General features: G+C 39.9%; 2 protein-coding genes across 4 annotated transcripts in view; one reads left to right on the top strand and one right to left on the bottom strand.

The window, feature by feature from the left end:
- col2a1b (collagen, type II, alpha 1b) overlaps positions 1-7850 on the top strand; it is a 48794-nt gene extending 40944 nt beyond the window's left edge. For all 3 annotated transcript variants that reach the window (XM_088307975.1, XM_088307974.1, XM_088307976.1), the window contains 11 exons: positions 2098-2205; positions 3283-3336; positions 3424-3531; positions 3617-3670; positions 4159-4266; positions 4359-4412; positions 4493-4600; positions 4681-4969; positions 5143-5330; positions 6231-6473; positions 6917-7850. In XM_088307975.1, coding sequence (XP_088164101.1) covers positions 2098-2205; positions 3283-3336; positions 3424-3531; positions 3617-3670; positions 4159-4266; positions 4359-4412; positions 4493-4600; positions 4681-4969; positions 5143-5330; positions 6231-6473; positions 6917-7063 — 1461 coding nt within the window. In that variant the 3' untranslated portion in view covers positions 7064-7850. The remainder of the gene's footprint in view (positions 1-2097; positions 2206-3282; positions 3337-3423; positions 3532-3616; positions 3671-4158; positions 4267-4358; positions 4413-4492; positions 4601-4680; positions 4970-5142; positions 5331-6230; positions 6474-6916) is intronic.
- Positions 7851-8161: 311 nt separating this feature from the next.
- Positions 8162-15396, bottom strand: LOC148327583 (leucine-rich repeat-containing protein 3-like). The gene is made up of 3 exons (XM_088307977.1): positions 15076-15396; positions 12359-12472; positions 8162-11181 (listed from the first exon to the last, which is right to left on the bottom strand). Exons 2-3 carry the CDS (start codon positions 12390-12392, stop codon positions 10388-10390), a joined length of 828 nt encoding a protein of 275 aa, XP_088164103.1. The 5' UTR covers positions 12393-12472; positions 15076-15396; the 3' UTR covers positions 8162-10387.
- Between the last annotated feature and the right edge of the window lie 2031 nt (positions 15397-17427).

The raw sequence follows: 17427 nt of genomic DNA, 5'->3' as shown, positions 1-17427 counted from the left end.
ACAATTACTCGTCAAATCCCACTTGTTTTCACGCAAAATTACAAGGTAGTGACCCCTGCCCCGAAAATATTTCTTTTCCCTTAATAACTCAGAATGCATTGATTTTTAAGACTCAGAAGTGTGTTCATGTTAAAGATAAAATTGTGCACTGCAGATATTTTGGTCCCAAGTGCATGCCTATATCTATTACGGTTCCTGAGCTATACCATGCATGTTCTATACATGTCAAGGTCTACATTCAATGATGAAAGATGACATTTAACATTTTTGGCTGGATCTCTTGCTTTTGGGGGCTACCATCTTAGAATCCAGCATTCTTTTTGAAAAGAGTTAGGTCTGTATGTACCAAATGTCATGCATTTGAATGGTTTTTTTTTTTCACTTATCGGTTCCCCATCTAATGAGCACTGTACATTGAATATTCACTCTTAACTAGATCAGTGCATCATCTTGACTGCTTCGGCCTTACTTTGATGTTTTGAAAGCAGCACTTCATAGGTTTCACGGGTGTGGACGAAAGCGGTTTATATACATCCGTGCGCATGCATGTACTGTAAATGTAGTTCCACAACCTATGTGGTGACCCTTTGAAAGTACAATTTATCTGACATAGATTGCTGTTTGTCTGACTTCTATTTGAACAACTTCTACTTATAATACAGGATGATGTCGGATTTTTCATGCAAATTAAAAACGACATTTCATCCTTAAATCTGACAATCAAGGGTCTAAAAAATGCTTTATTGTTGCCTGTTTAATATAATTCACAGCATACTAAACATTTTATTCTTATTATTAATCCTGACTAAAACAATTTAAGAAAAGTTATTTTATATATAAAGAAATATACATATTATTACAAAAAGTCTTGTGTGTAAATGTGATATTTATGGTGCACTCCTAGTGGGCACTTTTAGTGAAGTGTATGTCATGTGAAGTGTGTCAAATTGACTGATTTTTAAGTTAATAATATTTTTATAATCTCCTCTTCTGCTTGGTATACTCAACATCAGCAATCAAAATACTAATTGGCTTCAGTTTGTCTTGCTTAACCCTGGTAAAGATAAACTAATTCACGGGAGGAAATATCGGCAATAATGGATTTGTGTTCTTTTCAGGTGGTTATCTTAAAGTGCTTTATAAATATAAATATATAAAATATAAATACAGTTGAGTTGAGTTAGGCCATGTGTATTCTGATTGGTTTTTTTTTAGGACTCTTGAGGTCATGCCCCAAAACAGTTTTGTGTGTGTGAAGCATGTTTATTGAGATTTCTTTCACTTTCTGACACTTTGGGATAGTTTAATGTGTCACGGTCAAATTGATCGATGAGCATTATTGTTGTTCCTGAGACAACAGACATTAAAGGAGGATTCAATAGTTTTTAATTTGGCTTTTATTAAAACTGCAGGGAGCCTGTCATAACTTTCATAATAGAAAAAAGGTAGGACTTCAACGTACTTCAAATTATTTTGTAACATTTTAAATCCATTTCTGGTAGTAATTTCCGTGGCTGCTTTCAATATTTTTGGCAATCAATCAAATTCTTGAATATCTTCAATTCCGGGCTTCTTGTCATATAAAATGAAATACTATCTGCATGAGACTCACATAACTGTTCAATTTTGTCATCTAAATTATGCATGTGGGCTTCCCATTTTACAGCAGATCACATTTATCAAGCTGCAGTAAAAGAAGACATAGATGGATGTAGGTCTTTTGATATTTTCAAATTTAATTATAAATAAATATGTAAGAAGGATGACAAATCCCCACACTGCTGGCAGATGAAAACACTCCTGTAAATGTAGACAGTTTGTAATTAATTCTGTAAAGCACATCTAGCAAAGAACATTTTGAGCCCTTTATGAGCTCCTCATAAAAATAGTGTCAGCTCATTTGTTTCTTCAGTGGCTGAGCTCAAAATCCTAATTATATCCCTTTCCCATCGTGTTTTTACAATAAGTCACGACGGCGACATTTTACAAACGGTTGTGACGCAAAACACTCTCATCGCCATCCACCGTGGCCTTTCTCAACTTGACATACGTGTATGCTGATTGATGACTCACTTCCTTCTCGTTGTCCTTTCACAGGGCGAGCCTGGAAAGCAAGGAGCTTCCGGCGGCAGCGGAGACCGAGGACCCCCTGGACCTGTTGGACCACCCGGACTCACCGGACCTGCAGGAGAGCCAGGCAGAGAGGTCAGTAAAAGGCCAAGAGCACAGCGGGGTGGACAGTGGCCATTAAAAAGCTTCTCAGTACGTGTACACTACACACATTTCCTACTCAAGCAGTGAGTTGGACAAATGCTTGATACATTCATGATACAATCGGAATGTGTTCCTGGTTTACAATTAACAATTTCTATTCCTTTTTTTTATTTATTTTTTTGTTTTATTGCTTCCTATCTATAATGTAATTATTCTTGTCTTTTCGAACCGCTTCTCTAAAAAGCTTGACTTTTTTTTAATGAATAAGACAGTCACAAATTTAATACAAATACATTTTTAAATAAATTGATTAATTTAAAAAAATTATAATAATAATAAATGCTTAGTTTTTTTACTTTGAATTTATTGAAAAAAAATATATATTTTTTTTAAAAAGGGTAATTTGTCAAGCTAATTAATTACAATAAATACAAAACTACAGTCACTTTTTATGTGTAAAATGATTATAGTATAAAACCTTATTATTATTAAAATAAGAATTAATTGAAAATACATTTCACAAAAACATTTGAAATTTTCTGTCTCAAAAATAATATAGGTATTGAAGTCAATTTATTTTTTAGTTTTTTTTAAAAAAGACAGTTTGACTTCATTCAAAACAGTAATTCATTATTTATTCTTATTCTAATTATAAATACAAAACTATACTGACTCTTTTTTTATAAAAATAATTTGGACTTTATAGATGTTTTTTTTTTTATATTTTAAACAAAATAAAAATGAAGCCACATTTTTGTTTGTACTTTTAATATTTTAAAATTAAATCAGTAATTAGCAAAGGATAAAGTCAAAAGTGAACATGCCCTTTTTCTTTAGAAAAATAAGTAATTTATTTATTCTGAGTATAAATACAAGATTTACCTCATATATTTTTTCTTTCACAACAATGAACACAAATTGTATCATAAAAATAAAAAATAAAACATATATTCTTTTTTTTATATATTTTTAGAAGAAAAAAATGAATAAATAAAAAATAAATAAAAAGAGGTCACAATTTTAAGGATATACATGATAAAGTACATTGATCAATTGTTCACGTGACAGGGCAACCCTGGATCTGATGGACCTCCTGGTCGAGATGGTTCACCTGGAATCAAGGTGAAGTTTTCCGTCCTAATTGTGCTCACTGAGTTGTTATTAATATATATTCAAAAGTATCAACTTTTTTTTTTTTTTTTGCCTCAGGGTGACCGCGGTAACACCGGTCCTGCTGGTGCTCCCGGTGCTCCAGGCGCTCCCGGCTCCACAGGCCCGGTCGGGCCCACCGGAAAACAGGGAGACAGAGGAGAGGCTGTGAGTTCGACCGTTGGTGGTCATGCTTGTTCCTGGCTGACTGACGCAACTTACTGCAATTGTGCCTTCTGTCCCTCTTCCTTAGGGTGCACAAGGACCTGCCGGACCTCTAGGTGCTGCTGGAGCCCGAGGAATGCCCGTATGTAAAAATATGTACTTTCTCAAGTATCGCACAGTAGATCCTCAGAATTCAAACAGTTCCAGAAGCTGTTCAATTATATTTCCCAACATGAAATTATGCGGTGGAATTTCCACCAATACTGTTTTGCAATTTTTGCTTACTGAGTCGACAATGTTTTTAGTGCTGTAAGGTCAAGTGCCGTTTTCCCACATTTGGGAGATTTTGTTGTGGTCTGATGAAACCGAGATTGAACTTCAAAGCCCTAATTGTTTGGAGGAAACACAACACTGTTCATCAACAAAAGAACACCGTACCAACAATGAATTGTGGGGGTGTCGTCATTCTTTTGAGCTATTTTTCCTCAACTAGAACTTAGTCTTGAAGAAAAAAAAAATCATGAACCATTCTAAAGAGCAGTCAAGTGTTAATACATGACATTTAGGCTTCTGCAAGAATGCAAAGACAAATGTCAGAAAAAGCCTCCTAGACCTGCTAATACTTCCCAGGGACCCCAAGGACCTCGCGGTGATAAGGGTGACGGCGGAGAGTCTGGCGAAAGAGGACAGAAGGGACACCGAGGCTTCACCGGTCTGCAGGGTCTGCCCGGACCTCCAGTAAGCAGCCATGACGACCCCTTCCTTAAATTAGATTTGATACGATATTATTTGAGTAGGGCATTTCAAAATCACGCGTTCCTTTTTTCTAGGGTCAAGCTGGAGACCAGGGTGCTACTGGACCTATTGGACCTTCTGGACAAAGAGTGAGCAGACAAATATTTCGAAAGTGTCTGTACTTTGCTGCAGTGGTCTTGCATTATGATGGTTTGAAATGTGATTCCAGGGACCACCCGGACCAATTGGGCCAGGTGGAAAAGAGGGTTCAAACGGTATGCCCGGCCCCATCGGCCCTCCTGGACCACGTGGTCGTGGTGGAGATACCGGTCCTTCGGTGAGTGCGAGCTTGAGCCCGTGAACGAACATATAATTGAAGACAAATGACAAAATTGAAAACCCTCCTTCATTCGTCAGGGACCTCCCGGAAACCCCGGTCTCCCTGGTCTTCCCGGCCCCCCTGGCCCGGGCATCGACATGTCTGCCTTCGCTGGCTTGGGTCACACAGAAAAAGGTCCCGATCCTCTCAGGTACATGAGAGCCGACCAGGCTTCTGGAAACCTCCGTCAGCACGACGCTGAGGTGGACGCAACGCTCAAGTCCCTCAACAACCAGATCGAGAACATCCGCAGTCCAGAGGGCTCTAAGAAGAACCCAGCTCGCACTTGCAGGGACCTCAAGCTTTGTCATCCCGATTGGAAGAGCGGTGAGTCAGTATTTATTTTTGAAAGAAGAACAACAGCAACTGGAACTATTTTATCTTGTGCTAGTTTTTGCTAAAGCTTATTGAATATCGCATCCTTTTTAATCCTGCTTGTTACCCCGACAGACAACGACAGCTGATCGTTTTGTAATGTTGTCCTCAATGTGGGCCTGCAGGAGAGTACTGGATCGACCCCAACCAGGGCTGCACCGTGGACGCCATCAAGGTCTTCTGCAACATGGAGACGGGCGAGTCCTGCGTCCGCTCCAAACCATCCAGCATCCCGCGCAAGAACTGGTGGTCCAGCAAGAGCAAAGACCGCAAACACGTGTGGTTCGGAGAGACCATGAATGGAGGATTCCATGTAAGTGTTTCCTCGGTGGCTGTACGCTTTTAGACGCCACAGTCGCCACTTTGCTGCACCACTCTGAAATTTTAGAGCTAAAATTAAGAAAAATAAACACATGCTAACATTAGCTTCTTTTTCAGTGCTGCCGTATTGTTTTCCACAGTCTCCATACACACAGCTAGTAATAACAAAAAGAGCCACACATTTCCTAAGGCTGCGCCAATATCATACTGTATTCCGCAGTCTCTACTTTACTGCACCGCTCCATTTTTGTTTACTAATTGTCATAGTAACAATTATGGATTCACAGCTAAAAATAATGAAAATAGATGAGCTTGCTAACACTAGCGCAATCTGATTGCTACGCCTGAGCTCTTGATGCCGAATCATTGGATTCCACAGTCTCCACTTTGCTGCAGGAGCCTGTTTTCCTGCAGTCATGTCATTGTAACTTTTGAGGCCAACAATATTAATCTCTTGTGCTGTTACTAGCTTTCTTTGTTGCATTATAAAATTCAATGACGAATTATAAACAAACATGCTTAACCTCTTTGCTGCGCCATAAACTATTATACTCCACAATCTCCATTTTGCTGCAATGCTCTGTTTTTCTGCTGCCGCGTGATTGCAAAATCTAAAAACACACATTGAGAAAAGAGGAAACTAAACAGACATGTTTTTGTTAGCTTATCGCGTTGCTGCGCCTCAGTTCTGGGTGCTGCAGTCTTGCACTCCACAGTCTCTACTTTGCTCCAGCTGCCCTCAGTCTCTTCTCAAATACGAAATGTGCCTCCTTGCTGCTGTATTAAAGTAAACAGAGGACACCCCATTCTTTTTCTTGAATTTTATTGACTAATGCAATTTATTCTTCAGGTGAGGTCCAATTCTCACATTTGTTGCTTTCCTTCTTTGCAGTTCAGCTACGGCGACGACAACCTGGCACCCAACACTGCCGCCATCCAGATGACCTTCCTGCGCCTGCTTTCCACCGAGGCGTCGCAGAACGTCACGTACCACTGTAAGAATAGCGTGGCCTACATGGACGCTGCCGCCGGCAACCTGAAGAAGGCCGTGCTGCTGCAGGGCTCCAACGACGTGGAGATCCGCGCTGAGGGCAACAGCCGCTTCACCTACAGCGTCATGGAGGACGGCTGCACGGTAGGAAATTGGAATTAACATCTCCTGTTATTCACTTTCTGCAAGTCTTTCAAAAATATTTGCATGATAGCATCGCACATTTGTCCCTGATCACCCAAATTGCGACCTTCACATAAACTTTTGGAAAATTATGCCTTCGCTTCGGATGCTGCGTAATCAACCGTTCAAACAAGAGTTACGGTTTCAAATTAGGCCTTAAAACTGCAGTTAGGATCAAATTAGGGCTATGATTTCAAAGTATGGTTTCAAATTGGGTTCATCGTTTCTATAGGGTTTCAAAATGCGATTAGTTTTACAAACTCGGCTAGAGTTTCAAAGTTCGGGTTCCAGAGTAGGGTTGAAACTCGGGTTAGAGTGTCAATTTAGGGTTTCAAACTGGGGTTAAGGGGTCAAACCAGCTACAATGCAAGCTTGACGGCTTTGCCTTGTGTACGCCTGTGCAGAGACACACGGGCAAGTGGGGCAAGACAGTCCTGGAGTACCGGTCGCAGAAGACTTCCCGCCTTCCCATCGTGGACATCGCCCCCATGGACATCGGTGGTGCTGACCAGGAGTTCGGAGTGGAAGTGGGCTCTGTGTGCTTCTTGTAAAAGGACCAAAAAAAAAATACAAAATCCAAATAAATGAGAGTGGAGCACGAGGAGAAAAATCAAGACACTTTTTCTTTGTTTTTTCTTTTTAAATAAATGGGACTTCTTCTTTTTCTAAGTAAAAAAAAAAAAAGTGCTTCCCCCCCATTTCCCCCACTAAATTGAACTCACCACGTAGGATATACCTGCACTGAACGGCAGCAATCAACAGCAGCATCTCACCTTCAGAGCTTCATGTGTCCGTGTTATTTATTTATTGTTTGGGCTCTGTGTGTTGCTTTAAGTCAATAAAAAGCCCACTTACACATGTCGCTTGGAAAAAAAGAAGAAAACAAAAAAGTTTTTTCAGCTTGACCATTATTCTGTATGCTAACAATGGTGCTATACTTCTATACTAGTTTATTCCAAAGAAATCTAAATATATATGTGTGTGCATGCATATATATTAGTTTCTTTTGCTCCTAAACTAATTTTATTACACACCCAACTCAAACATTGTCTTATTTTTTTTCCAATTGTAAAGCTACCTCACACAACGTAGAAAAACATTACAAAAATTGACTGTTTGTTTCCAGACCCCCCCAAAAAAACTAAAATAAAAGGTGAGAAGCTCATTCCCCTCAGAAGGTGTGACTTGACGTTTTTTTAAAGCTCACGTGCATGCGTGAGGTTGTGTATATTTTTATTATTATTAAAAATAATAAAATTGATAGCATTCTTATATTAATATTATGATCATGACTTGTTTTTGTTAATGTAAATTGGAAAATAAAAGACAAAAACCAAAGTTGACGGCTAATTTTTTTTTCTGATTGCTCTCAGCCCCCCATGCTTGAAAAATGTCAAATATTTTTTTAGCCAATGAGGAGTGTTTATTTTACAAAACATGCAGATAGATGAAATTGATTCCGGGCTCTTATTCTGTCTTCTTGTACGCCTTTATTTAACATAACACAACAGAAGTATAACAATAATAAAAGCCACAAGCATTTCTATCAACTATGTATTTTCATTCTTTTTTATTCTTTATTTTTCAAGAAAAAAATCAAAACAAACAATTGATCTGAAAAGTCTACACACCCCTGTTCAAATGTCAAGTTTAGGAACGGAAAAAAAAATTGGACCCAGTTCAAAACCTCTTCCTCTGGCCACTTGGCCTGTAAAAAAAATCTGATTGTCATCTTGGTTTTAATGTTTGATGCAATACAAAAAAAGGTCGATCTTTCAAGAAAAAGCGTCAAAATTGTGAGAATAAAGTTCAGCTACAGCCCTCACGTAATGGCCAGGCGTCCCAATGCTTTTGTCATAGTGTGTTTGTGCCTCAAGCATGTTACGCCAACACAACATGAGAGTCCATGACGTACAGATTTATTGTGACGTTCACATGACAATAACAAACACATTTTCCGCATGTAATAATAAAAAGAATCATACAAATATTGTTGTCATCATACAACAGAGTGTGTCACAAAGAGCACGTTACGCGACATTTGGATTTGATTTTGACAATACAAAGTACACACATCATTATGTCACACAAAAAAACTCAAGGCGGAAAAATACATAGAGGCACACTGAAACATATTTATACACACACGCACACCCAAAAACACACAAACTTAAGTGAGTCGATAGAAAGTGTTTGGAAAAAAGGCAAGCAGGCACTTGAGAGAAGTTTGGAATAGGGAACAATGTTGCGTTTGTGTCGCCTCATCAAGAAATGAGACAGACCACTTTGAAACCCTTATTACACTTTTAGAAAAAAGTTGTAATCCTAAAAGAATATATTGGAACGTTATGTGGACAAAATACTTCTGAGAATTTGAAGTGAAGGTCAACATTTCCATGCAGGCCAGAACACATTCTATGACTTTCTAGTGTTTATTTATTTATTTATTTATTTTTTTTAAATCGAATTACAACTTTAACTTTGGATATATCGCATTTCTTGTTTAAATGACTAAATCATATGTATATAGGTACATTTATTACATTTTTATTACATTTGTTCCAAATTTTCTTTCCTTTTTTGTTTTAACAAATGACAACTATAGAGGCCCACTTTGACCCACATTTCCGAAATATTTGTGTATTCCTGAGGATAAATCAACAGTTCTCTTGGTCCAGTGCGTTTTAAGGGGAAAAAAAACATAAATAAGTAATAATAATATAAAGAATAATAAGATAAATGAAGAAAATGTGAAATCATGTTTTCCATCAATAAAGTTAAATATAACAAAAATAGAAGAAAATTAAGTAAACATCCTGCTCAATCAATAAATTAAAACTTGAAAACAGAAACAAATACAAAAAATTTACCTGTTTAATTGTTAAAATACAAAACAACCTGCTATATATATTAAAAAAAACAAAGAATAAAAGTAAATGCCATGCTTAATAAATCAAAATAAAATGGCAGTTAAACAAAAAAAACACTTAAAATTAATCACCTCAATAAAACAATTGTGTAAAAATAAAGCACTTGGTTGATCTATCAACTCCATTAAAAGAATCTTAGAACTTAAATTAGTATTAGCATCAATCAAGTGAGAAACACACTCCAGTTGATGACGACGACGACGATGATTGCAATGATGATGATGACGACGATCTCCTTTCAAAAGAGTCACTCGACCTTAATGAGACATTGAAGAGGACAGTAGAGTGCACAGTGGGATCAAAAACGGGAAAGAGGCCCGCAAAGAAATTCAGCAACGTACTTCCTGTCGGACCGATTCATCCATTTTTATCAGCAATGAACCTCCGCTACATCAAAGTTCATCTTTCACGCCTCAACCATGCTCGGATTACATTTAATTTTTTTTTTTAGGCCGCTGATGGATTTTACATGATTTTAAAATGTCATTTGACTAATTTGGTTGAACTGCTCACACACACATCTGCAATTTGAGCGGATCTCAAGGCAAAAAATTTGGTCAAGTGTACTGCTGTACTGAATAGTCAGTCGTTTATGTAACGTGTTCGGAAGGGTGTGCATGTTGCCACTGATGCTTTGCTGATTATTTTTACTACAGTTAATAAATAAATCCAAATTAAATTGTAGTCTGGGGTTTAAATGCTTTGCCGCCATTTTGCGGTATTTCTCTGGAATTTTATTTGGGGGGACGGGGGGTGGTCAGTTGCACATCTTTCCAATTCGCAGCAGGGCCTAATATTGGGGGTTCACTGGAGATCGAACTATTTGTGTGGCACAGAAAAACTGTTCTGGCTTAAAAAGGCAAACACATCCACCATTTTGCGTGACCAATCAGCCGTGCAGTTTTTTAGTAGCCAGAGGGGGTTAAACATTCTGGTTGATTCCATTCAGAAGCCGGTGCTCAGAGTGTCCGTCTCCGTGGGGGTCTTACGAGGACTCGGGAGGCTCTTCAGGTACTCCAGATGCCGGCGGGCTTCGGCCTGGTTCTGCCTGACGTAGTAGACCACGTACACGATGACCATGAAGAACCACACGAACATGGTGACCAGCATGGCAACATCGGTGGTCTTGCGCTGCAGGTTGCAGAAATTCACACCCGAGTCCAGGAGTCGAACCAGAGGCTGCCCGGCGTGCTCACCCAGCACGCCCGGGTCTTCCCAACGGCTGACCTCTCCGAGTCCTCGCACCGAGCTCTCGCAGACGATTCCGTTGACCGTCTCCGCTTCCAGATTGAGCGTCTCCATGAGTTCCTGGAGCGTACAGTCGCAGTGCCAGGGGTTGTGGTACAAGCGCGTCTTGGCCCGCGTGCCCCCGAACTCGTCCCGGCTGGCCTGCCTCAGCTGATTGTGCGACAGGTCCAGGAGACGCAGCTCGGGGCCCAGGCGGCGCAGGGCGCCCGAGGACAGCGAGTCGATGCGGTTGTGCGCCAGGTAGAGGTCCCGCAGGTGCGCCAGCTCCACGAAAGCGCTTTCGGGGAGGCTCCGGATGTTGTTGCGCTCCAGGTGCAGCGACACCGTGTCCGGCGGGATCCCCTCGGGGACCTCCTGGAGGCCGGCGTCCGAGCACAGCACGGTGGCCGTGTCCCAGGCGCAGTGGCACCCGTCGGGACATTGCGACTGGGCCGGGCTCCAGAGGAAGCAGAAAAAGAAGACGCCGCATAGCCATAGCACCACATCGCCTCCTGAGAGAGACACATAGAGATATTGAGAGATACGGAGACAGTGGATATAACTTTATTATAATATTTAAAAAAAAATATTCTAACCAAATCAAAACTTTTCTATACAGTACACAGTATGTTTGTATGAATACCAGTAGTGGGCCGTGCACTTCACACGTAAGCCTTAAGTGAAGTCCGACTTAGTCCAACTTGAAAAAAACACCCCGATAATATCATCATTTATGACACCACGGCTGGAGAAATAATATACAGACACACACTTATGCCCTGCTGAGTATTGGACCACCTCGGCTCACAAGAGAGCTTCTCTTGAAAAGTCCATCTTGAAAATGGCCTTGCAAGTATAACTGCAATCAAATCCACACTTTTCCCTCCTTCAACCATTGTGATTTAAAAAAGCCAGAATATATTTTAGACATTCGAACGGTCATCAGGTAAGATTGTCTGGTGTCTATTTTGGCAAAGCGCTGCCATCTCACAAGTGATTATCGAATCACAGGACACGTTTGCACCTTCGACGTGAGGCCTGTGAGAAGGCTTACTGGAACCAACTCGTGATCCGATTGGCTATCGCAACAGTCCATCAACTCGAAGAGCCTGTTCACTTACACAGCACAGATGCCCGAACGGTTCATTCTGAAAGCCTTGGACAAATATTACGTGCCACTGGTACTATGAAATCTGCCTGGCAACACAAGCTCTCTGCATTGTTATTGGATAATAACTCTCACCTAAAAATAGAACGCAATTTAATAATAATAATAATAATAATAATAATTTGCCCTTTATTAGTCCCACAATGGGGAAATTCGAGATTCGAACCTAGGCCTCCTGGGGAGACTGGGTCCTGAACGCGGCGCCTTAGACCACTCGGCCATCCTGGCAGCCAATTTAGCACAATATTACATGAATGTGAAGAATTTATTTAAAAATATATATACATACACAACCAATTCAGGGTGTAGCACCATCTACTGCCCGAAGATAGCTGGGATAGGCTCCAGCACCCCCCGCTACGTTAGCCCAGCAGAGAAGGCCTTGATGACCCACCACTGGTGAATACTAAAATATAAAAATACTTTTTTTTGGGGCTAGGGATGCATTTTTTTATTTTTGAGGAAGACAGGAGGGGCAGACATATTACCAGACAAATAAACAGATAGAGAAACAACCTCACCTGGGGGTCTTCTTGTTTTCGAGGTCTGCTCCATGGCCGCTGTGGCGGAACTGGGCACATGGCCTCGGCGTAGCCCCCCGACGCACACCTCCAGTCGGACGTCACCGCCGCCGTCTGACACGTTGAGGAGAAAAGATTTCACTTTGTGACATAAGGCTCAACACGTGCTTCAGAATGACCTTGAGGACACACTATTATTCAGGCGGGCGGCAATAAAAGGGCGCTCACTGTGTCACTGAAGGAGCAGGCCAGCTTCATATCCAGACCAGTACAATCTCATCACTCACATCTGCTGCGTTTTATTTGAACATTTGGGCTCTCTGCTGGCCATTTATGTTTCAACCATTTTAGCTGCAAATGGACTGAAACGTCAACTTTTTGTCATTTGCAACTTCACACTTCTGAACAGATCAATAATCAACGGTTTGTATCAAACTGTTCCTTGTTGCTCTCTCATGACCACTTCTGGACAAATGAAACCCTTGGAAATGTATTTTGTTATTCCTTGCTATTTACTCGACTGGCTCATACTATTTGTCACGCATCAGGCCAGGCACTGCCTTTTTAAAGCCACACACAATCAAAGTCAAAGATACTACAGCGCTGACTGACTATGCACAATGTGAGTATGGTGACACCAAGTGGACAAAAATAATACCTGCACCTCAAATATTTACTTTGTATTAGTATTGTTGTAAAAATAATACAAAATCAAGAGTTAAGAAATGCGCTGTAATGTAAACTAGCGAAACTCTCACATCACAATCTGGCAAGATTTTCAAAAATATTTATTTGGTTATGGATATTTTCCATTATGTGTCCTCGTTAAGAGTAAATAATTATGTTTGAAAAATAACATGATGAAAATGAAATCTTATATAACATCAATTAAAATATAAATCACTGGCAACATCTATAAAGTAAGAAATAAATGAATACAATATGAAATACATAATATCGGTTCAATCACTGACATAAAAAGAAAACATTTTATATAGTACAAATGTCAGTCCCACACTGAATGTTTGTCCTCTTAAAAACTCAAAAATAAATATATTTTAAAAACCTCAATCAAAAAATATATGAAAACAGTCATGGTTCTATTCAAGGTTTTTAAAATAAAAAAATAAGCGTAAATTAAAAAAGTGTTGTGGTCAAGGTCCCTTCTTCCCTACCAGCTTTTATTGGCTCTCTTCAATTTCTTGATGAAATCACTATTTTTGTAAACTGAACCAGACAGATTGGGTAACTGTCGTGCAAACTGCAAATGTTACATTTGTGCATGTAAATCTGCAAACAGGATTAATCCCGTCTCCTCTAGCCGACTAGTTTTTCACGCAGAACAAAAGAAGAATCATATTACACTCTTTCATCGCTCTATTTATCTTGCCATGATGCCCCAGCGCCTTCATCATATTTCATGGCGGTGCCGCTGCCTATTACGCATGCATTGTGAGGATAAAGGTTAGAAAAAAGGGGGTGGGATCGATGTGTAAGTAAGGCCTGGTGCGCTATTAACAGCGAGAACATCAATCCAGCTGGAGTCTCGTAGCATCAATATGAGACACAGCGCCGACAAGGAGGCCAGCTTTGGTCAAGGGGGAGCAGCTGCTCCACTCCCTTACGCACTTAAAACGCCAAAGTTAAACAACACGTGTCGAGACTGGGAATCAAACTAAGATGACGGGACTGTGCAATTAAAGATTGCAATAAAATGACTTCCTTTTTTTGCTCAGTGTGAGGGTAAATGGAAAATAAATGTTTTCTGGGTTTGGTCATGTGACGTTCGCAAGTGAGCCTTAGGTGATGTCATTTTCAGTTGACAGCAAGTGGCAAAATGGCCGCCCCCTGAGATGACTGGAAAAAGATCGATTTTTGTGCTTAATTCATGTTCCACAATGTGAATCAAAATAGTGTTTCTAGACGAATGGGCGCGCATTGAACATGTTACGTCATCGCCATTTTTTTGTGTGCTGCTAGATCAGATTAATGCCATTTTTATTCACTTCAGTGGGGGGGGGGAGGATTTAAAACAGTAGAGGAAGAAATTAAATGCCTAGTTATAATATGCTGGATGTTGTACTTGACTCATTTTGTCTCAGCTACAGTAATCCCATGAAACTTTCAAGCGAAGCAAAATTGACGTTTGCACCAGTACGGAGCGGTAGTGATAAGCAGCGGTTCTGGGTATGAATCTCTGCTCCGGCCTTTGGGTGTGGAGTTCTTAATTCTATGTCATTCATGGATTTTTTTTCAGGTAGTCTATCTTTCAAAAACATGCAAACTTTAAATTTTCCTAAATTGTCCATCTAAAAATTATCCAATGGGAGTGGGAATGCTTGTCTACCATATCAATCTGCTTAATATTCATGATAATTAATTACAGATGGTATGAAACACAAATTAGATATGTTGCATGATATACTACTGACTTCCAATTGAATTGTCTGCAATTTACATATCGGACAAGAAGCATGCAAAGCAACATGATCTGCTGCATGCATGATAATAGAAATGTGACGTGGGACACAAAGCGGAGACTTGACACATTTACACCTTTCCTTTCCCCCTCTCTCCAATTAATTCTTCGACTACACGGCACACACTGGAAAAAAAAACATTCAATCCAAGCACAGGCATTATGTTAGCATTTCAATTCTATAAAGCAGTTGAACCGGATCAGTGAAAGCAAATAATGAGATATTGGACAAACTTACGTGTGAATGGCTTCCTCTGAAGTTTGTCGTTGAATTTAGCTGAATCCTTTTAATGGATTTTCAGGGCAGTTTCAACCAAAAATGATCAGACGTCGTTTTCAGAAGTACACACAAAAAAATATGAAAATAAAAATGAATTTGTACATCTACTTTGTTGTTTCTGCCTGATGCAAGCATCAGTGACTGGAGTGAAAGCGAGAGACAGCTTGTAATAAAGACGAGTGGGCGTGTCCCTGTCTCTCGAACACGCACACACACTCACTCTCTCTGTATCCTCTCCCTTTCTCTTCCGGGGAGCATCTCACGTGTCATGATCCTCGCTTGCCCGCCATGTGAACGACTATTATTTTCTTATTGATTACAGGCGTCATGCGCCCTTAGAACTATGATCGCTCCTGTGGCGTGATGTCAGAAGAATGAAGGCGTGAATACTTAATGAGGACATGTGCGTGTGTGCGCGTGAGTGTGAAAGGGGCTAGGTGATGAAACCTGCCTGAGCCAGATATATGAAATGGCACTGTCACAAAAAGATTAAATGGGATGTCATTATTTTCACATAAAGTGTGGTGCAGCAACTAATAAAGTATTACAGCTAGAAAAGGAAGTCTATTTTACTTTGTATCAGCAGGAATGTATAATCTATTACTGCCTCCTGGTGGCCAAGGTGGGGACACCACAAGGAGCGGCACATTATATAGGATTGTGGCATTAAATCATGATTACATTTTTTTTAACGCTTTGCATTCAATTTAATTATGTTAATTGATTATGTGTACTATCTTTTCCTCATCGAAATATGCATTTCATTTTTTTGTTTAAACAACAAAGACAAAGATGTGAAATGCCGATGGCCTCGCATAACAAAATTGAAGACTTTAGGGACACCCGGTATATATTTCTAAATTGGCTCGCATATGTACCTAAATAAGGTCAATAATCCGTTTTTGTGACAGAGTAGGACCAATTGTTATTTAAATTTAAAAACAATCTAATTGAATTAAACGGAGCAGTACTGTCTCAACTGCAAAATTGTGTTTCACAATCATACCTAGAATGAGAGTGAAGGTGGAAAATTTTCTTCTGTTTCTTGTTACACAAATTGTACTGAAACACTGAACAGTGTGCATTCAAAAGTTTCAAGAAGATTAAAGGTGGCGTTTGCAGAATTGTTTCTTTGGGAAACGCAACCGTCTCCGGCCATATCTCATGGCTCCAATTAAATTTTTAGTGATTATTTCTAAACTTATCACAGCATGAAAATATGAACTAGTCAGTGATTGGAGAGACAAAAGTCATGCCTGAGAGATGCGTCTATCATTTCCTGACGCACATCGCCACTTGATGAGCCACAACGGCTCAAATAAAGGACATTTTAGTTTCTTGGCCAGTTATTTAACTTGGTTTAGTAAGAAAAGTTAAAACAAAAAAATTGGAAAGCTAGAGGCAAGGACAGCCTGCAAACTTGTGCTGACGAAACCGTTCCCATTGGGTCATCAGGTACTGTATTTTTTGGACTATAAGGCATTATAACCCTCATTACTGCACATTAAGGGAAACAAACCAGTACAGCAAATAAGTCAAACTTCATTCCACTACCATTCGACTTCCATTCATAAGACGCGCCCGATTATAAGGCTTGCTGTTGATTTTTGAGCAAATCGGAGGATTTTAAGTGCGCCTTATAGCCCAAAATCCGTTAAAATTGATCATTGATTGTACGTTCCAAAACATGCAACATCAAACCGGTGACATTTCGTTTTGGCAATATTCTCAGACCAATGAGTCATGATAGCAATGTAGCTGACTTCGAGTGGTGCAATGCATGTGCGTTTCTGCCATCTGTTATAATGTTAGACCACCGTTAAGTGTCAGTCTTGGTAGCATTGTCAAATGAATTCACAAAAAAAAATGGGTGCAGGGTGCTTGTGAATATTCTCATTCATCCAGGTCATTTCATTCTCAAGATGTGATCAATTCAATGCCCCGAGTGTGCACAGTGCACAGATGCATGTAGAAACATGTTCGCTTATACTGTTCGGTTATATTTCAGCAGCCTGCTCTCATTGTACCACCTCGTGAGTTGTGCCAAGCTCCCAAAGAACCCTCAAGGGTTTGGTGGTCCTCTCCTCTGCTGTGCTTCCAACTTTGTCAAAAGTGACATTTCCCGACTTGACAAACATAAAACAAAATTGTTGCAAGTAGAAAGTTGCTGATTTTGATGGGAAGAAGAGTTGCTGATTTTTTGGGGAATAAATTTTTCCTGGCAGACAGCTGAACCCTTGGCTGACAAGACAGAGAAACGCAGAGGGACTGGTTTTGCAGAATGAGAAGGCAAAGAAACAAGAAATGCTC

This window comes from Idiotropiscis lumnitzeri, chromosome 11 (genome assembly GCF_059441095.1).
Source record: "Idiotropiscis lumnitzeri isolate Australia: NSW breed Sydney's pygmy pipehorse chromosome 11, RoL_Ilum_1.0, whole genome shotgun sequence".
In the NCBI taxonomy this organism is placed as follows: domain Eukaryota; kingdom Metazoa; phylum Chordata; class Actinopteri; order Syngnathiformes; family Syngnathidae; genus Idiotropiscis; species Idiotropiscis lumnitzeri.
Note: the sequence above shows the minus strand (reverse complement) of the source record. Positions and strands in the feature narration are given on the sequence as shown.

Bases quoted from the DNA above. Each gene is read 5' to 3' on its own strand.
- LOC148327583 (XM_088307977.1), bottom strand. From the start codon at position 12,392: ATGGAGCAGACCTCGAAAACAAGAAGACCCCCAG. The intron at 11,182-12,358 runs GTGAGGTTGTTT...TGTCTCTCTCAG, and splicing joins GAAAACAAGAAGACCCCCAG to GAGGCGATGTGGTGCTATGG.